General features: G+C 42.1%; 1 protein-coding gene across 2 annotated transcripts in view; it reads left to right on the top strand.

Annotated features, from left to right (window-relative positions):
• LOC139709576 (protein NDNF-like) overlaps positions 1–20884 on the top strand; it is a 37823-nt gene extending 16939 nt beyond the window's left edge. Inside the window, exons 1-4 of one of the 2 annotated variants that reach the window (XM_071621532.1) lie at positions 10939–11069; positions 15471–15698; positions 18048–18166; positions 18990–20884. In XM_071621532.1, the coding sequence (XP_071477633.1) occupies positions 15508–15698; positions 18048–18166; positions 18990–20377 (1698 nt within the window). In that variant the 5' untranslated portion in view covers positions 10939–11069; positions 15471–15507 and the 3' untranslated portion in view covers positions 20378–20884. Of the gene's footprint in view, positions 1–10938; positions 11070–15470; positions 15699–18047; positions 18167–18989 lie in introns of those variants that run through there. The other variant, XM_071621533.1, reaches the window with a different exon arrangement.
• Positions 20885–22099: the final 1215 nt, after the last annotated feature.

Below are 22099 nucleotides of genomic sequence, written 5' to 3'. Positions count from 1 at the left end.
GTGAAGTAGTGATAGTATTAGCAGTGGTGAAAATGACACTTGACATAGTAGATCGTTTGTTTTCAGAAGGCGAATAAACCCACACACTTGCTGCCCTGTTGCCTTTCTTGTATATCATTTCATGTAAAATTGTAATTTCATTCATTTCCTTTGTGAAAGTGGTTCTTTTTTTTTTGTGCAAAGATTACTCGTTTGAGATATCTATTTTTGTGCGTGTGTGTTTAAATATCATCATCATGTGCAGATCTTGACAAGAAACGCCTGCCATAATTATCATAGATTAGTCACCATATGATTTTTTTTTAATAGTTTTGCTGGACATAAAATAAGATTTAAGAAAAAAAAAGGAAGTGATGATGCGTGTGTGTGTCCTCCAAGCAATAAGGATAAAAGACAAATGGACCAAAAATCCGTTCCGCGCAGATAGGCGTGATCAGAATAGAGGTATTTCATTGATCTCTTTAATTTTAATCAGAGTATAAGTAGCAGCCGTTGAATCCGGTCGATTCACAGCGAGAGCAATCAATATTGATTAGACCTTTGTAAAGAACTAAAACGGGCTTCGAGAAGACCATTGATATCGATGTAGCTGATGTGTCTATACTGCCTGTGCAGGTTCTGGAGTCCAGATAAACCACATTGCAACACTGCTATTTCAATGCACCGTGTTCCAAATAAAACGATATCATTACCAAACACAAATCCATGAGCAGGTCTCCTACTCTGCCTTATTGAAAGGAGGAAATTGGGGCAGGTGGTCCATAAATTGAAATCAGAAATATTTTTTTTTAACGCAAAGAAATGCATGCATGTTGTTTATTCTTACACTTACCAATTTTATCCAGTCGTCCTGGTCACTCCTGTAATCTGCAAAGCGACACTCCTTACATCACCATTCAAGAATTTCTGTCCAATTGGAGACCGCTATGTTTCGATCTAACGCGGACGGCGCGAATCAAAACAAAAACTCGAGCGCATTGTATATAGTTAACGTTATCTTCGACCACCACATGGAATTATGACGTCATTGTAGTCAACGAGACCGTTCGACCAGTCAATGGGAGTGTGTGGATTAGTGCACGACCGTCTGTTGTGCTCCTGCATCACACGGCGGTCCGCGTTTTGCTATGTGACGGAACTGACAAAAAACATCCATCGAGGAATGTGAGCATTTGATGATAGAGGCCTTGGAAAACTCGAGCTGAATGTAACCGGCGTTGATAGCTTCACCAGTTGAACACTGGATGTTGTACCTTCATTGATCCTTCGCCTGATCAATTATAGGCTTGTTTGTCTCGTGGCAGCTAGTGATAGACGCGAATATGCATTACTAAACAAAAGTAAAATGATGTACTGTAAAATTTCATTTCGTCCTACAATGCCATTGAAGATCTTCTAGACCCCAAATTGTCATCTTCATGATTTGTTTCTTTTGAATTTTACAATCTTATGAAACGAAGGACCGCTATACTTCCTTCTCTTCTTTAAGCCATTGGCGAAAATGACGCTTCAGGGTTACAAGAGGAGCCGTCGTCGCAGACAGCTCGCAGACGACACCCCAGTCGAACCTGTTTAGGGCGGGAAGTTATTCCCCGCCATGGCGCTCAATTTTCTGATGCACTCCAATTAAATTTGGATAATGTTCGAGCGGAAGGCAATCTTAAGCGGAACTGTCATAATTTTGCTGCTGCCGGCGCGAGCTGAAAGGGATAACTAAAAGGAACGATGCGATCTGCACTTCCGATCATGAAAACCTCTCACAGAAAGATGGGCGCATCCGGAAGTATTTCTACCGGTTAGACCAGGGTCATTTCCTGCGTTATCATTAGAAGGCATTTTCATGCTCTCTCGTTGTCATTTTTTTTTTACTGCACTTTAACTGTGATGTGATGAGGACCAACACATGCAATTAGAAACGTCCTTAAGGTAGCTAAATAAGGGAATTTTATCCCTACTGTTTTTAATCGAGGGGGATGTCATCCCACTTCCTATGATACTCCCAAGCAATTGATGAGTAGTGATGACAATGCGAAATCTCTCACTCTTCCGGTCACCATATTGACAAAGTTTTTAGTGATGCGGATATTGTTTGCAATTACATGTAAGACGGATCTTTTCCTTTAATGGATTTGTCGTGGTTCAAGTTTGGCAGAACTATCGGCTTTTATTTGCATTTCCTCTGTCCTTCTCTCCTATCTCTCTCTCTTTGAATTTGAGAAGTCGTTTTAACGTGACGGTTTCTTATTTCCTTCTGTATTTCGTTTGTCTTCTTTAATTGTCTGGGTGTCTAGTGTCAATTTAGGACAAATTATCATTTGATATACTATACGTGAACAGAGAAATAACGTCGACATGTCCTTTTATTCAATTTGAATGAGATAGCTGCTCCAATTTGATTTCGAGCAGTTGATTTAAAAAAAAAAAACCTATCTGCAACTATCTGCCAAGACTGGCGACATCACCACAAATGGCATGTTACACCTCATGTCCAGTCTGGGAATATTCATTTTCGTGTCTCGGACACTTTGAATCTGTGTAGGTAATTCTACTTAGTTTTAAATTATGCCAGACAGTATTGCGACAGTGAAACACGACCAGACTATTATTTTTCGATTTTCATCAATCTCGTTTCTGCGCTCCTTTGATGGCCCAGTCTCCGGAATCCTGACAAATCTTGGTTCCGACCGCCTGCCGTACGACGAGACACAGTCTCCATCGATAGCTCCACCGGACGCCCCGATTTGAACCCTGACATTTCCGGTATCGACACCGGCCAGGCCCATCAATACGAATGTTGTATCCCTAATCGATAATTTGTGAGGCGGGAAGATATGTGGGTGACGTCACTAGATGGTCTTCCCTACCGGGTTTTTGGATAATTGGCAGAACTGTCAGTAGCAGAATGGCAAATAATTTCCATGTAAATTAGTCGCACTGACTCGGCTGAGTGTTGTAGAAGGTCATTGGTAACGCCTATGAGGACCATTAACTGGTGTTGCGTAATTATGGCGGTAATGAGATAGATGCGTGAATATATCGGGACTATTAATAGACGACAAGAGACCCAAAATATCCTGAAAGGCGCTCTATAAAATCCAGCCGTGCAAGTGTGCCGATTCACAAATGTGTAACATCACATACCAATCACATCCGATCGAAAGTGAAAGATGCGCCAACAGTGGAGTCAACTTCATGTCTCAACAAGATCAGTCGGCCCGTTGGTCAACTGACGGGAAAAGTGCGTCTCTTTTCCCCGACTTTTTATCAAGTTACTTACTCCTCTTTCTGCTGTCAAGGAAGCGATAGTGCAAACCATCCCTTGCTCCGGGCAATGTGTGCCTTGCTGACTGGTGTAGACTTTCTCGACTGTCGCTTCAAATCGCTCCGCAGTCTCGTGATCTTAGCCTCTTCACTGATAGGGTGTTTAACAACACCTCTGGATGATCAGCCGCTATTATTGCGCCCCCGGGAGGTGGAGATTGAAAACAATTGCCGCGAGCAGGAGTCATTCAGAACATTTACAGTGCCGCGAAACTGATGAATCTGGCACCAATTTTCTCGAGAATGTCGAACTCTGGAAATACATCGTAGACAAACGAGAGTGAAAAACGAGAGAGACAAGGTTCAACTGTTCCAAGTATTCTTTCAGACTTACGATAAAGAGTGGAGCAATTTCTTTAGACAATAATTGCGGCTGGAGCTGCAGTGCCATAGAGCAATTTCATGCTCATTTCATGAAGGTTATCTCTATTCTTGTACAACAGTGCACAGAGCCGGCTGTGACGAATCCAAAGTGGATCATTTAAATTTATTTTATTGCTCAATTGACGCTCACTGATCTCCTCTGTCTTGCTCAGCTATTTGTTATCAATTCTTCGCCCGCATCACTCGTCAGAGTTTGCCCAGGATTTTACCCTCCACTACATCGACGTTTAGAAGAGGCGCTAACCACTTCGGGGAGAAAACTCAGGGTTTGTTCCGGAGTTCCGGACACTGTCATGTAAGTTGGTCAAGTGGTCAATCAGTTCTAGTTATTTCTTATGAGCAATAATTAAACTCTAAATGTCATGCATAAATGCAAATATTCCAAATACATAAATTAAGGGTGTTCAGTTGTTAATTATACAGGAGCTGGATGTGCCATGGCTTTCGTTTATTTGGAGTAATTACTTGGGGCACTGTGGCATAGTGGATAATACTCTTGACTTTAAATGGAAGGTCTCGAATTCGAATCAACTGCCTACGTCCTTAGACGAGATGTGTTTAACCACCTTGCCCCTCTCGACCCAGGTGTATAAATGGGCAAGTGGTATAACTAGGGTAATAATAATGGGCCCTCTGGAAGAGGCTAACAGAAGACCACATTATTATCATCATCTACTCGAGACGAAGTGTTTGAATCAATTCATAAGGGATTTTTTTTTAACAAAAGCAAAAAAAAAAAAAAAAACGCAGCAAGGGATGAAAACATTTTTTTTTAATTTCCATCATAAAAATTGATTTTCTACAAACGTAAAAGTAAATTCTCTATCTCGGATCGAGATTATTGCCTTGGGTAGCCCAAGCAGATCTACTTTGGTGATGAAGGAAAGCCTTCAACCAACATTTTTCGACTCTCTTCGAGTTAAGTATTTGGGTCATTTAAAAGTTCAGTGATGTAACAGTGATTCATGCTCTTTACTTGTTCGCCTCTGACTGACTTGAAAGATATATTGCATGTCATTCAATTTCTCTCCAGCCTTTCTGCCTTTGCTCCTCTTTCTGAATTCCTCCGTAAGAGATGCTCTCGAGTACACATACGTTACATGTGCCCAGCACAGTTTGTTTCAAATGCTCACAAGGACAAGTTTTCCGCGCGCGGCAAAAAGTAGGTGGCCGCTGAAAGTCGACGAGGCTTGAATTAATGCGCCCTGTGTAGCGAGGAATCGGGTTATTCTTCAATGAGCACCGAGAAGTCAATAACCGCTGCGAAATAGATTTGACAGTGAAAGTCTCGCGACATCTTAACTGGTGTCGTGAATGGTCGAAATGATGCGTCAACACGGGTGTTTTTCCAGGCAACCTGAATTCAACAACACTTCACTTTCCTCATCTTGCCGTGGTGCTGCTTCGGATGTTACAAAATACCCTTACAATGTTTGATTTTTGTTTCCATGAATAATGTATAGCCCCTCTCAACCCTTTCCAGCTTCCGTTTTTGCCGGCTTCACCACCGTGCCAACGGCGCATCTCCCCCTTTCTTTTCATTGAGATGGATGAAATCCAAAATGGCTGCCAGACCACTCACTGATATGGGTCCAGACGACATGCACGGTCAAGGCACGGTATTGGCTTCTTGGCGACATGTCGCCACCACTTCGCAGGGCTGAAGTGGCCGGATGCGTCGCGGGGAAAAAACAAGGAGGATGCTATCCTCTCCCCATCCCCATTTTCCCTTAGTTTGCCATTAACTTGAATCACTCATGTCACGTCCCAATATGAAAGCCGAGAGGTGACAGTAGTATTGGTCCGCGGGCGTTAATGTGAAGCATTTTTCGTGTTTGTTTGTGATGTGAAAGCCAGGGCAATTCCGTTTGGTCACACACACACACACACACACACACACACACACAAACACACACAGCACATCCCCACAAATTACGCATTCTGCCGTGAGTTGTGAACCTGAAATAAATAAGGCCTGTTCAGAGGAATGTGACTTGTGATCAAAATCACTCCAAGTGTATGCTGTACTTTTACCCTTTTGAACAGAAAAAAAGTGTTTATCTTTAGATTAGCATATATGGTGATATAAATGTTTGTTTATTATTTGTTACAGTCTTCCATCCATAAGCTCCACCTTAAAGACACTATGATGACACCATGAGATATCGTGGGGAACCGAGGAAAGGCAATAACTAGGTTAGTTTATAAAGTGTACCGCGTGACATCTAAACAAAAATCTGAGAAACAAGGATGTGGTGTTGAGGTTGGTATTTTCAGTCACCCTTAAACTCACCATTTATGGCTACCACGCTAAATCCATCAACTGCAGTGTTCCTGTAAAGGCTGTTATGATTATGAACAGTAAAGGACCTTCGAAATGTCGGTTCAACACCCAGATCCACAGTTTTTTAGTGGATGACTTTATTTATTTTCAGAACCGTTAATGTCACTACCTTCATCAAATCTGTTTACTCTTTTTGGCTGCAAATGCGGCATCAGCTTTGCCAGTGGAATCACTTCATCCTCTTGAATCTCTGGTTTCCCATGGTCATTCTCCCCTCATGTTACCCCCATACCACCTCAGAATCTGGATTAATGTCTTTGCCCTATTATATTCTCTGCTAAGGTTTATCCAGTGTGGCGGGTGCGTCTATTTTTTACAATCAGCACCACCACCATTCAGGCTACCAAACATCACTTCAGACTCCGAATCTACAGTACTGAAGTTACAAGTAAGACCAACTACCACTGCCGCTACTTCTACTACTATTACGACGACGACGATTACAATTACTGCTCCTTTAAAACTACTTCTACTTCTACTCTTGATAGCTTCCCCTCACTGCGTTTACTTCCACTCTCTCTCAGTATAGTATTGCTGCAGTCATATTTTACGTAGATAGGGCGATCAAGGATTCTGTACTGTATGTGTCGTAATCCTGTCGCAGATTTTTATCCCACTCCGCCCTAAAGATTAGGTCATCTTTTTTTATGGATTGTGCTTCACACACCATTCCATCATCTCGCTATTCTGTAAAATAAAGCAGCAGTAGCAATAGCAACAACAACGACCAAATTCTCATCTTGGGGGAAATCCCCGAGGCATCATTAATGGGTCATCGTACATTTATCATGGCTGAGGCTGATTCCAGCCGCTGCGGATGACTTCCCATCCGAACTGTGACGTCATCATCCGCACGGCGTTGTCGGATGGAGAAAGGAGCTAGCTTGCCCAGTAATTAGTACTGCTGGAATGCCTTCACATCCCAACCATTATGTGTATGTTATACCGAGCACGCATGTGTATTGTTTTGCGAATTACTATGCAGCGCAAATATGATTAATAAACAGGGTGCTTGATTTCTGTTGACCGACCTCTCAGACAGATTTTGGTTCGTGGCGACCCTTTTCGTGCGGAGGACCTCCAGTCTGAGATGTGTGGTATGTAATGGCTGGATACCGTTATCTTATCATTTTTCTTCATGAATGTGGTGTTGTGTCATGTTATGCCTTGCAGTGCAATTCATGTATTGTCCTCCCATGATATCTTATCACACGACGAAGCTCTTAACCTTTTGTGTCAAGTTAGTATCGATGGTGTGTTATTTCGTCTGTATCTGTAGAAGATGCAATGGGCTATTGTGCGGAAGGTCGTTGTCATTCACGGGACCTAAATGACGTTTTCTTCATGGTTTGTGTTGTCATCCTCCTGCGTGATCCGAGGTCTGGTAGTTCCGCTAAAAAGGGAGGGCACTGTTCAAAATGTCTTAAATCACTGATTTCACAGCTTTCAAGAATATACCTAAAAATCACTTCATAAATAAAATGAGAGGAATCCGTCTGTAGCATATCTAGGACACGGAGATATGGTACATTTTCAAATTGATATGTTTCAATCTGCTCCGGCGTCTTAGAATGAGCAGATGGCTGCATAGAATATTGTTTGATGTATCATCTGGACAAAGTAATGTCCGATGTTGAATCGAGCGAAAAATGATTGTGTAGGTTTCATTTTGGATATGCGTGCGTGTGCGTGTGCGTGTGCGTGTGCGTGAGTGGCATCATCTACACAGTACGATTACCATTATGTGGACCCCTCTGGAAAACACATATGCCATGTCGTCACGGCCTAGGTCCCTCCTCCAGTATCTTACTTAATTATCAAAGTATTATCATTATTTGCTAAATACATTTTGTTCATTGTTTTTATTTTGAAAGAGATTACCTTACCGTACCATTTTCAATCTGCTTGCAAACGATATGCCAATGGCGTGTTGAGGTGGTATCCCCGAACGGGTTAATGATAGGAATCTGGGTAATGATATCGAGTCACAAAATCTAATACCCTAGATGATTTGCGTTCAACATGGGTAAGAGTTTATGGAACAGGATCTGTATCAGACAGTACCCCATGCAACTCTTTAAGAATGCTTCGGACAAAAACTGTGTCATCAAACTTTAGCTGAGACATAACTTGTCGTGTTAACCGAAACGCCTCATGCTAACAGTTTATTTTGATTCGCTCTCGCGCCGACATGTGTACGTCGTGTGGATTTAATGCGAGAAATCCCTTACCGTTTTAAAGCCACAATCAGAGTATAATCGCTTGAGGACGAACTAGCTGTTCAAGTGCCCCTTTTCTCCCTCCATACAGGCCTATGAAGTGCAAATGATGAAGCCTTAACCGCGTGTAATTGCCAACAGCTCATAAAGATAAATATCAAAACACGCCTTGCCATGAAGCCGTCACTCACTGTGTGGTGTGTGCTGGACCCAGTAGTATATACGGTCTTCCATGTAGGTCCGTGGATCTCTATCATTCGTGCCGTCCACACGATAGATACTTACCGCTTGTCTGTATATCCCGTACGCAGAAATCAACCTTTCGGCCAGTCAATTTCTCGAGAAAGCGCTGACCACAGTTCCATCAGCGGCAAATAAAGTTGAGTTAACGAGCGATAAGCGATGCCAGTGATATGATAATTCGTCCAGGCTCGTGTGTGTCTTGGCGCGTTATTGCTTGACATAACTGTTCAAGCTCCCGTTCACATTTTTGCCGGACGAATTTCCTAGGAGAAATAGTCTCATTTTTCCCTTTAAGGGGAATTCCGGACCTTTTCAAGATCAGATTAAAACTAAAGAAGTTATAAAACTTAAAAGAGTTTTTACAAAGCAGTTTTCGAACGATTGATACGAAGAAGCAATGAGTGAGCTGATGATGTCATGACCTCACAGCTTTCCATTGATCTTGTACAGAGAAATGACGAAAAATTATCCTTCTGCTATAAAAGTGTAAAACATAATGTTATTCCTGGCTGAATAGCTTGAAAATAATGAACAGTCCTACGTATTAAAAAAATCCAAAAAAAACCATACAAGCAAACAAACAAACAACCAAAACCCCTGAAATTTCATACTCTTATGTACAAACTGTATGGCAAGTTGTCATCATCAACAGCTCATTCTTAGCATATTCATATTGACTGTTCAGGAACTACTTTATGAAAATAAGCGAAACTTAACAAATTCATAACTTCCATGATATTTATCCAATTTTGATCAAATTGCCACTAGTTTGCTCTTCAAATTATTTTGGGTGAGGTTGCAATGTTTTAAACACTCGTAAACAAAGATAAGTCATATTTTCATCATGATATAGGCAGGAGGTATCTTTCGAAATCTTTGAGCAGATTCTAAGAACTTCGTCCTCATCTGTCGAAATCAAGGTCTAATCTTTTAGGAGTAGTAAGTGAAGATCTGTGGTTTAGACACTCAAATTCGAGATGCTATGATTTCAGTAGTTGCTATAAAGTCGACAGTTTCTATTGTTAATACTGACACTAGACAGGTTGATTTCCTTTGATTAAAAAAAATTAATGATAAAAACATCGACGTACAAAAGTATCTCTTAACACTAGAGCAAAGAAAAAAAAAGCTAAAGAGGTAAAGAAAATAATGACTTTACATTCTTGTTTTGCTCATTCAAAAATGAAACGACTAAAACTGGAAAGAAAGGACCAAAATTGTGCGGAAAAGTATAAATTAGGAATTTAGTCCCCAGTGATAAACCAAAAAAATTTCTACCTGCTTTTCTTAGGATTTTGATGATCAAATTAATCAAAGACTTGATGATCAAATAAATTAAAGACATGGAATACGAGTGAACTAATCTATGTACACTGGTTTAAGGCAGACGCAATGGCTCTTTGAGTCTTTCTGGCATCATCTGCAGCCTTGTGGCTCGCTGGAAGCGCTTCCATCCCGTATCTTGCGTTTATGCAGACAGGGCGAGAGTGCGGCACTGTTTGTTGCTTTAGTAGACATTGCGTAAAGTCGATGATGACATGTTAGTATAATAATTTGTGCGCCCGTGCCAGGTAGATGATCTTGATATACACACACGCACATTGCTTGCTCGTCCCTCTTTTGCTCCGAGACCACTCGCCTGACGGTGTGCTCGGCGCACTGTCTCTTAGCCACCGCATCTTTGCCACACTCTCAAACACAACCAAAACAAGTGCAACTGTCTGCACAAGAGTGTTAGGTGCTTTGCCCCTCCATTCCAGTAGCCATTTTTTTTGTCCTTTTTGATCACCTTTGGATATAAAATATTCATTTTCACGAAAGGGGAGAGCGGAAGTGCAAGGTGACGAAGCTGAAGCCAAAGCGAAGCGAGATGGAGGTGGAGAGAGAAAGAGCACGCAGATGAAGGAAGACATCACCGGGCTAGCGTCCGAGCAAGAAATAGCATCATCACGGGTGCTGGAGAAGTAGCATTAAGCTGAAGAGAACATGATCTTAATGAATGCACTGACACGAATTCCGGACTAGAAAAGAAATTACTCCATCTGTCTTCCGTCCGCCTGCCCTTCGGCTGGTCGCCTACCTGGATCAATCCTCCACTCCTCTTTTTAACAGAATGGACGTCCAATCGTTCATTGGTATTCCGTTTCTAATAAGAATGTGACTTACTTTTTTTCTCTCCATAATTATGAGAGGCAGACGGTCCACTGGGTTAGTCTGCTGTGAAATCAAGGATATGACCATAGAAACCAACCCTCAGTAGGATGAGTGTATCACAGTCGTCTGTCAGAGGTGTCTGTAGAGCTGAACACACGACGCTACAAATCTATAATTATGGTCAATAAGCTCAGTTTCGGAATTCATATTTGATGTGGCGCGGCTGTGGCTACAACTGACCTGCATTTGTACCATCCCTCCATCCATGTAAATGTCGACTCTGAATTTAATTGTTGGATTTGGATCGCAGCCGATCATCTAACCAGGGTTCTACCACGGAATACGCCAACTGCATCCCATTGCCTTACAATTCGATAAACGAAGAACACATCTGCACTGGTTCCGTAAGTATAGCATGAGGAGGTATGTAAGTAGGTTGATATCGCGGTGATGACATATTATGAGTATGACCTTCCGCAATACAGAACATTATTATAGTCCTATCAGTGTAGTGCTACCATCAGCACTACTATACTCGTACTATTTTTCACCTATGCTTCTATCACCTCTACTATTTCCGACGGGGCATATTCCAGATCGACTATCACCCTCTTCTTCTCTTGTCGGTATTACTGCGAATGTTATTACCGCAAAACTTACCCCTTTTGCTACTTCTACATTACATATCTTATTTACTCTAGTATATTACATCTGACTACTTTCTAGGTACTGCTGCTACTTCTACTACTACTGCTGCTGCTACAACAACAACAACAACAACTACTACTACTACTACTACTACTACTACTACTACTACTACTACTACTACTACTACTGCTGCTAGGATACTACTATTATGCTAATACTACTTATAACAATATTACATATACTACGACTGCTCATAATACTATTAAAGCTACTGTTATATGATCGAGGGATGTGTTGTCTATCTACCGTACACCTGTTGGGGACCACAATTGAGAATCTAGGTGTTTACATAGTAATAGTATACCTACTTTTATTCGACCGTGTCTTCTGCCATCCTATCACGTGTAGAGTGACTCTTGATCTGTGATGAGAGCAATGGAGTTAAGATGTTATCAGAGTCAGTGCGTGAGGTTACCCATGGATGTGATACAATTGTACTATTATACTTCGGCAAAACACTTTCATTCAGTGACATTGGCAGTTGACAATAATTGAATGGTCTTCGTGAAGTCCGCAGAGTTGGTTTAAATCTGACCGGCTTGAGCTGAGGCTATGGTTCTTTTCAACAGCGTGCATGCTATTGGCAAATTGATGTCGGATACTGGGCCGGGAAGATCTCAGGATGTGAAACATTCCATTCTTTTACTGCGTTTTGTCCTCTCCAAACTTTGGAGCAGTCTTTCCGGGGACACTAAGTTACATCAAGTTACTATGGTTTCGTTTCAATCAGTAAAGATACCTCAGTTTTTGGCAATTATCGTGAAATATTTGTATGACTCGTATCCAAGGTTCTTGGAGCAGGAAGAACGCTGATGATAGCAGAAGGAAGGGATTATACGGCAAAAAGATGTCTTGGTCTACGCCAGTCATTTGGAGCGTGACGAAGAGGTTTTTCTTTGTTGTTGTTTTTTTCTCAGTGCCACAATCCGTTTAATATTAATGTGCTCATTAACCATATATGTATATTAAACACACACACACACACACACACAGTGCCACACACACATTGTGTTCTATGAATGACAGCAAACTGCATCATTGTGTTTCGTAGTAGATGTGCATGGGTGTGCGTTTGCGCGTGCGTGAGCATGTAATCACTCGTACCAGGGAGGTATCTATACCTCCTTGCTTGTAGGCCTACATTATACGTTCGTGCTATTGTAATGTAAGCCTGGTGACGTGTTGTTAGTTTTTTTCCCTCTCAAGCTCTCCCTATATTGCCTTTAGTCTAACTCGATGTTTGTTTCTTTGTCTGAGATGCACACAGTTACAATTCTACAGGGAATTTTATCTCTAAAATTGGCTGCGATGATGTCTCTATCGTTCGGAAGCGCGGGATATGAACACGATGAATCGATGGACTTTAGTTTCGACTTCATACATGAACCCAATAGTCCCCTGGACGAATTCACCCACGACTCATCTGCTTTCTATATGCGCATAGTCGGTGCTAATTATTAGCCACAGACGAAAATGAGCTTATTCGAGGAACTTTCCCTTCTCCACACAAAACCTTCTCTGTAAAGTACAATTAGCGTCGAGAGGAGATGCGCTATGTATGACATCAAGCATCCGTCATTTGGGGGGTAGTGTAAAATTGAATTATTTTCTGCAGCGCTCTATTCTATCTTAACATGCCTGAAAACATCGCCAAGTCTCCTTCAAAATTATAATCTCTTCCCGAAATGTTTGATGTGAAAGTTGCCGCACTATATGACCAAAGATTTATACAGTGAAAGCCTTATACCAAGCAAGTAGTCATTCCACAATCGAGTTTCCTCGGGTTCTAACCTGCTTTTGTGGTTGTCTTCGTGCACAAATCATTGAGAAAACCTAGAGGGAGATATTCATTCAGTTGTCCAGAACGTGGCATTGGTAAGCACTGGATTTTGAAGACAACCCGACATACACTTGCATGCACTGCTGTTTAATGTAGACCTAAAATATCGTTCCTTTCTTTTTAATAACGTAAAGAAGAAAAATGATATGTCATGATTTTGAAAGTATGGAATATCTTTTAGGAAGAGTACTGCCAGTAAGTCCGCGCACGCTCATACGAGCACTCTCTCAGTTACGTGCAAAAATCTAAAAAGTGGGTGAGCGCCGCTGTGAATAGATTGTGTCACATTACGCAGCTAAGCAACGAGCCGTGGGTGATTTCATGATCGTCTGTCCCATGCTCATAATCATCGTCGCCCATCGTGGGATTGCTCATATCAATGTTCCTTTCCCCTTGGCAAAGCTACACGCGAGAAATGACACGTTCCTCTCAACCCCCCCTTTTTTTGTTTGATTGTTGTTGTAGTTGTTGTTTTCTGAGGACATTGCGAGAAAACGTTGTGAATGAGAAATGATTTTCTAGAGATGTCACTCTAATGCACACCTGGTCAATGACCTGCACGTTCGTGATTCTGCTCCCCTCCCATCTCCTTTGCCCGAACCCCCTCCTTCTCCCCTCCCCTCTCCCTCATCCCGCTCTTCCCCGGCAGCCCGCTGCCCCTGCTTTCGATGACCAATAGATAATGACGCGCTAATGTGTGCCTTATCACTTATTCACGAATCCTTTCTCCCTCGCTCACCGCCTACTATATCTTCAAGGAGTGTCGGATGCAGACCGACCGATCGCAGGTACTCGCTTAGCGACATCTTTGCGTTGTTTCCATTGCTCTAAAAAGAAACGACGTTTGTCCTGCTCTTTTGGTCTTCTCTCTCGCTCTTCCCCCTTCCCCCTCTCTCTTTCCCATATTGTGATATACTCTTAGATGCCGAAGGTGCAGAAAAGGGGATTATACCTTCCATTAGTCTCCAGAGCAACATTTTCTTGTCTCTCTCCTCCCCACCCCCCTCCTTCTCTCTTCTTGTTCTCGATTATTCTTATATATTTGTGCGCTCGAATTTGATTAAGATTGTTACTTGTACATTCGCGAAGTGATATAAGTTTTACCGTTTGTAGAAATCATACTTTGCTTTTGATTATATTTTTCTTTATCTTTTTTTTTTTTTTTTTTTTGGGGGGGGGGTTGCTGATGTCTATCCTTTGACGAGATTCCGATAATGCTGGGACGTACCCGTCTCGTATCTCGTGTTTCTGCTGTTAGTTGAACTGATTTCTATAGACACAATGGTTTTCATCAAAACACCTATGACATGGCACTGTTTGAACTCATTCTTGTGTATCGATGTATTTACATTTGATGTCCTTAGCGTAATTAACCCTTTGCTTCAGCTCAGCGGGCGCACCGTTATATAAAGTTTTTGAACATTGATTCATTTCGGACGCGGTGGGTTAATTCATTTTTGTGTGATCGGGGCATCGCAATGTTTTTGTACGATATCTGTGCCGTATTTTCATCACATATCTTGGGAATGCTTGTATGTGTATGTTCTGCTCGATTACTGAATGTGGGTTTTGAAGGGAGTGAGTCATCTGAGCGCAGTGCTGTGTGTGTGTGTGTATGTGTGTGTGTGTGTGTGTGTGTGTGTGTGTGTGCGTGTGTGAGATAGGGCGGGAGAGAGAGGGTATTGAGTGTGCTTATATACTGGTCAAGATATCGGTGATGATGAACAATGCAAATGACGAGGTCTTGTCGTTTTACACGGAACTAGGGGAGCGTATTTTTGTCTTCATTCCCATAGCAGAATATGTTACATTTTTTTTCCTGCTGTGAAAGGTAATCGCCCTCTCTTGCAAGTGATCCGGTCTGCTACACTATTTTGTCGACGGCTACGTCTTGGTGACGAAGCACCAGACGTGACGAATTTCAGCCAAAATTGTACAAGCGTTTGACCATGAAAAATGCAAAGTTGTCCCGCAGTTCTCCTCGCCTTTCCTTTACCGATTGACTCATTTTCCAATTGCGGAGCGACGAATCATCCATTTTGGACATTATAATTCTTATCATGACCATGAATCTTGCTGTCATGGTGTATCTATACTATCCAATGAAAAAAGGCATGATATTGGAGATTCAATGGATTTCACTAATGTCCTATATTGCTGAATAATTAATATTTGTATTGTTTGATGTTACCAGACCCGCGAACCAAGTTCTCTCATTGTAACCATTATCGCCTTGTCGATTGTTTCTTTTCTCCAGACTCGTGTTCACCATCCTCTCCATCCCCGCCGCCGTCATGAACTCACTCCTAAAGCCGCCGCTCACCTTCTTTCTGCCCCTCCTCCTCCTTGTCTCCCGCGCCAAGCTGTCGCCCTCGCAACGGTTGCCTAGCAACATCTTCGACGACCCGGAGCTGTTCCACGAGAACGGTATCATCCCCAACGGAAGGGAAATGACGGACTACGCTTTCCCTGACAGATCGAAAAGGTGAACCTCCAGACTATCAAAGTTGATACATTATCCGAAAACATTATAGAAAATATGGTTTTACTTTTATCAAGTGCTCTGGTACCCCCCCCCCAAAAAAAAAAGTTAAACAATTGACAGGTTAAAACGTATGTTAAGCGATCAGTGAGATCGACAGCTTTTGTTCTTTAAAGGGAAATTCAAAGGAAGATTCTATCTAAAAGAAATTCTTCAACGAAAGCAAGGATTTAGAATCAACATCGAGGTAAAGATTAGGTAAAAATAACCAATTTTAAGATCTATTCTAAAGTATGAATATTAATGCGTCTATCAACACCCAGCATGTCCTGTCGGAATGGACACTGGGCAAAGATGTATACGTCACTGCTATCATGTGACTCAGTCACATAATAGCAGTGACGTATATCTTGAACATTTCATGGTGAATCATGTGATGACACTCATCCAGCAACAGATATCCTGCATGATATATTAGCATAAATATGTTTTCCAAGCTAAAACACATTTTTTTTTTTAAATTGATCCTCAATTTCTACGAAGGATCGCTTTCATTCCATGTCACTTTATTCCATATTATTTATTCCTTTCATCACGGGTGATAGTGTCTTTATCGCTTTCAAGTTGGGTCTCGTGCATGGTGAAACATAGAGAGGGTAGGGCTAAGATTTATATTATCTTGGATAGCAGGAGAGATGCTAATTGGTGATGATAATATTTCCTACGCGAGCATAGATCATGCACGTGCAATACTCATTGACACGTGATGGCTAAGGCCAATACACGATCCAATTAGGTTGGCGTTGTGGCTGAACCAATTTTATGGGATACATGGCGTATATTATACAGCCATCGCGTTCTTCGGAGAAAAAGACAACAATGGCCGATCATCCCTCCTGGCTCGATCCAGGGCAGAGAGGAGGTTTATTTGTCTTAGGCCATATTGCAATATCACTCCAAAAATTGTCATCCCATTAAACAGTCGTTGTTGGTAATGCTTACACCGTCGCCGACCTTTGACCTTACCCTCCTTCTCTTCCCCTGCCTCAACGGTGGTGGTGACGACACCCTGTTCTTGGTCGAGATCATCTTTTGCTCCATTTTCTGTTTTTTGTCTCTCTCTCACTCTCTGTTTTTCTACTCCTTCGTCTGGATTTTTTTTTTACTTGTCGACACTGGAGTTGGCGCGACTCCAGGGGAACCTGTGCGCTTTGCAGCTGTGGGATTAGTGATTCAGTGTCCTAAATTGGCCCCTAGAATTATGGAGACCTCAAAGAAAAACGATGTCAAATATGTATGATATCAGAACAGTTTACCATGACAAGGAATATGCTTGACATTGAGGCATTCAGCGTAAGATCAAGAGCCCAGTGAAAATGTGACAATAACACGTACGTTGCGACGGCGTTGATTTAGAAAAATTTTGTCCAACCTTTCATAAGTGCACTTCAAAATGGATGTCTCGATCAGGTGACTACAATATCTATTTGGTTCAATCCCTACGAGGCAAATAAATCTCTGTAAAGCATACAGTAAGGCTTTGACATATCTCTACTAGACGCATAGAGAAATGTTTATTTTTTTCTCAAAATGGTTAGGGTGTTGTATACCTCTTTCTTTGCAAAGAGTGGTCTTACGCAAGTTACATCCCAATAACATTGCCAAGACCAAGAAGGCTCTTCTGTTGTCTTCTAAATCCAATATGATTGTTGGATCACTGCCATTTGAATCACTCCAATGTTCTTAACCGTCTGGTTTGTTTAATTCTTTCCGTCGAATATTTCTGTCTCTCTTCAGAACATTCACATTTGGATGAAATTATATACGTCCTGGAGCATATTGTTCGAAAGAAATTCTCGACAAACTTTAAGTAGAATGATGTCCTCCATACATACGATGATCAGGCCATAATATTCCATTGGATAAGTCATCTTATAATGTGTTGTGTAATCCATATTACGTTTTATTGATGGAGCATCAGATGGTACATGGGTGGTCGGAGAGAAGGCGCCTTATATACATAATGCATATTTGTTTCGTTTTGTATTCATGTTTTCTGATCGATCTCTCAAATTCCGTCGAATCACGTCATGGTGAGGATGTTTTGAAGAGAAGAAAATAAACCCTTATGATAAATCGAACGAGAACCAGCAATGTGAATATCTATCTAACCTTCCCATGACTGCAATGTCCAAACTACCATCCCCATTCCATGCAATATGATTATCAACAGTAGTAAGAGGCTTAAATGGAGCAAACACAATTGACGCAATAAGCGACAGGTTTGTTAGAACACGAATGGATTGGACACTCATAGATTTCGATGTTCTTCTTTTTTTTTCCTTCTCTCAGGTATTTCTTCTCTGTGGAAGAGGACAACACACCAGTGGTCATAGTTGTAACCCCGTGCTCAGCCCGCATCGAATGGAACCTATCCCTGCTCGATCCCCCGGAGGATGGTAGTGGATCCAGTGAGTAGCCCTCGGTCTTCCTTTTAGATTATCGGATCAGATCGAAACTTAGACGCCACATCAGGTTTTAATTACTTGTAATTTCCAGAGTATAATCATACTAACAGAACAGCAAAAGTCGCATTAAAATCGGACGTTGAATAAGAAGGTTTGACATGTTACATTAGTAACTTGTTTTTCCAACGAAGCAATGCTATTTGTAACAATTACAGACGTAAGATAGGCACGTTAGATATTTCGAACAATTGTCCTATTGATTTGGGCAAGATATTTGATGCAACTGAAGTTTTCATTACAGAGCAATCATTACTAAACCAAGATGAATATATTAAATCTAGCAAATATAAGTACTGAAGAGTTGTAGCTGTGACTGATGTTGCGGAGGAGGGATTCAGGTTGTTCAGTTGTCGACCGAAGAATGATTAGAAAACATCTCTATAGGTACCAACCATCTGGAGGTTTGGCTGGCGCTGACGTCATCACCTCATCTCATTGGTATCCATGGGGTTTTTTCTCCATTGTGTCAAGTTGTTAATACCATTATAAACACGTCACATCTCCCCCTGACCAACCCATGCCGACTGTCCACCTCATTTCTTTGAGGAGACGCTGGATGGGGTTAGAGACGAGGGAATCCTCGTCAATACCTCAAGAGTAAAGGATTTAAAAAGAAAATGGATTTTGCCGAATTTCACATCCAATATCAACTGTACACAAGAATTTCCTGCAGATGCAAATTTATGTACCATTGTAAATGCTTGTATTGGTTACTATCTAGTTTATCGTTTCCCTTCTCCGATCATTTCGATTTACCGCTTCCCAGGTGCGGCCGATCAACTAAGTGAACAGCGCCCTCGACGACAGTCAAACACGAGAATCGGCACCAACGTGAAGAGCTTTTCGGGCTACGAGGTCGGCAAGTACGTCACTTACTCTTCTCCGGCTGGTATCTACGTTCTGGAAGTACGCAGCGTGGAGCGGGGATGTGCCTTTCAGGTCTATGCAACACTTTCGCCAGATTCGGATTACTTCTTTCCAGAACTGCCAAGTGATCCGCGTCTGGACGTGACTGGATTCAGCAAGAATCGAGTATCCCTGGCTTGGAAGCCAAGTCCCTCCGACTCCGTGCATCATCAGCCAGTCCGATATTGCCTTGCCATCAACACGAGATTACACTACCACACGTGGTGCGGAGTGCAGTCCAGTGTGAGCGGGGGTCAGCTTCCCCTCCTTACTTCCCCATCGGGCTTTGGCTTCGCATCAGAGCGCGCACTCCGAAAGGCCAGAAAGAGAATCCAGCGGAAACAAGCCCTCTTGAATTCGTCGGAGGAAGCTTCTGACCTTGTTGTCGAGTGCGTGGGTCGGAAGACTCTGCACACGGTCACAAACCTCGAGCCTGGTGTCAAGTATTTCTTCGACCTCTTTGCTGTCGATGAAAATACCAATCGCAGCGTCGCCTACACCGGTACGACCCTCACCACCCAAGCAGAGAACGCCGATCCCAAGGTACTGAGATTAAAAGATGGGCGTTACAGAACGGCCTCCGTCAGAAGGATGAGCTCAGTGAAGCTGTTCAGGTTCCCAGTCAGCGAAAAAACGGAAGGGCAGGATGTAGTGATTAGCGTGCATTCATGCTCCAAGCCAGTTATGGTCGAGATTTGGCGGGAGGAGGTGAAAATTAGAGAATCGTCTGTTAAATCCTTGAAAAAGTTCAACATACGAAATGTTCGAAGCGAACTCATTATCAAGGTCAGGAGCAAAAGGCGATCGCGCACGTCGTCCTTTTTCAAAATTTTCGCAACGACGAATCCGTCAAAGTACTCATTCCCTGTCTTGCCAAAGGACAGCAGGATAAACGTTTTCAGAAACTTAAGACAGTGCACGTCGGTTACCTTGGCGTGGAAAAGTACGAGTGACGCGTCAAAATACTGTTTATACATGCGCGAGGAGTCACGAGATAGTAGAACGACAGATAACCGCTGTCATGAACCTAGTATGCACAAAAGGAACGAAAAGGTTATTTGTCGTGACGTAGACGGTGCTGCAGAAGAGCGGGAAGTTTTAACAGAAATGGTTACCGGCTTACGGCCGGGAACGACCTACACTTTCGACGTCTATGTGACGAGCGGGATCGCGCAGCCGCCTCTGGCCACCGGCGCTGTAGCGTACAAGAGCAAACGCGTGAAGACAAAACGGACTTGCGATGACTGATGATATCGCCGAGTCGCATGGCATGCTCTCTTCAGTGAGGACAACTCGGCAATCTTCGGGTGGTGCGTTTGCCTCCGGAACAGCCCGAATCCCGGCGTGGTGAGATCCTGCCTGCGCCTCGTGTGTTCGGGAGTGCGTTCGGACAGAAGAATCGGGAGGGACTGCGGAGATATTAGTCGCTACTACATACTTTGCTGGTGCTGCTATTTTTTGCTCGAAATCAATATGTTGTCATGTAATATGCCAGTGTGTTTCGAAGCAACCAATCAACGCCATTGCTGTGATGTGTTCAGACGGTGGTGTCTCTTGACTCGTAGTATTGGTGGCGCCCGGTTGAGAACTTACATAATTTTGGGTCACGCCAACGATTAATCGCTTTCCATTGTCTACATCTTCGCTTTCTATCTACTTACTCTATTTGCCTATCTGTCTATCTATCTATCTATCTGTCTATCCATCCATCTACCTATCTATATATCTATCTGTATATCTATCTATCTATCTATCTATCTATCTATCTATATCTTGGTTTCATTCTTTCTTTCTCTGGATTCTCTCTATATTGTCTGTGTTTTACTGTCGATCATCTACATTTCTTCTCTTCATCAATGCCTCTACGTTCGTCATCCGAGTCAAGCAGTCACGAACCCGGCACTGCTGTCAGCTAGGGCTCCGGTCAGTCCGCGTCATTGACCAGCGTCCGTCAGACCTTTGTCCCACCATGTCGTGGGCAGAGTTGAAGAAGTATTACTGCTCGTAAGTTGCAAAGAGCCCTACGACAGTTCAGGGAAAGATCGATCACGAGACTAGAATGAGAAATGCTTATGAAATGATTGTACATAATTCATTACGATTGCCGTCGGTAAGGGACTCAACTGATGTTGATGCTTGTTCATGATTGTATTCGTTATGACGAGAAATTGTAAATCTCTTCAAAATGGAGTCATATCCTGTGAATCATATTAGGATATAATTGGTGGCCTTCAAGATTGTATCACTATTGTTTCCACTGCCAAGTTTGTTTGTCGTCTAGTGCAAGTTTTCATCAAGTCCCCGCTGCAGAAGTCATTTTAAATGTATGTATTTCAACCAGTTGCTTGTGTGATTATTTTTTTCCTTGTGTGTAAATAATGCAATCGTGAGTAGATTGAGTCTTTTCACAGTCTTGCCTCGTAATGCAATCTTTTCATGGTCTAAAATAGCCAGGAGTAAATGTGACAGGCATTTACAATAATTATACTTGTGGGAACTCAGTGGGGTATTTGAAAAAACGGAATCAGGGGCCAGGGGCTCGAATTCCATAGACAAAATGTTTTACCCAAAACGTCCCTTTTCACCCTCGCGTAAAGATAGGTACATTGCAATGCTTGCGTACTAGTAACTAACCGTTATTTCCATGAGAAGGTTCCCTCTGATAATTATGACCCCACTATTATTGAAACTATTCTTGTCGATATACAGTTCAATTCAATTCAATGCAATTCAAATCACCGAATTGAATTGAATTAAATTGAACTGAAATGAATTGAATTGAATTGCAATGAGAAAACTTCCTCTAATAAATATGATCCCACTATTATTGACATTATTGCCGATATACAGTTCAATTCTGTTCTATTTAGTTAAATTGAATCAAAACTGAATTGAACTGAATTGAATTGGATTGCAATGAGAAAGCTTCCTCTGATAAATATGACCCCTATTATTGACATTTTATATTGT

This window comes from Diadema antillarum, unplaced genomic scaffold, assembly GCF_040938485.1.
Source record: "Diadema antillarum isolate AM-2024a unplaced genomic scaffold, OU_Dant_1.0 seq00001451_RagTag, whole genome shotgun sequence".
In the NCBI taxonomy this organism is placed as follows: Eukaryota; Metazoa; Echinodermata; class Echinoidea; order Diadematoida; family Diadematidae; genus Diadema; species Diadema antillarum.
This window is presented reverse-complemented; position numbering and strand designations above follow the sequence as displayed.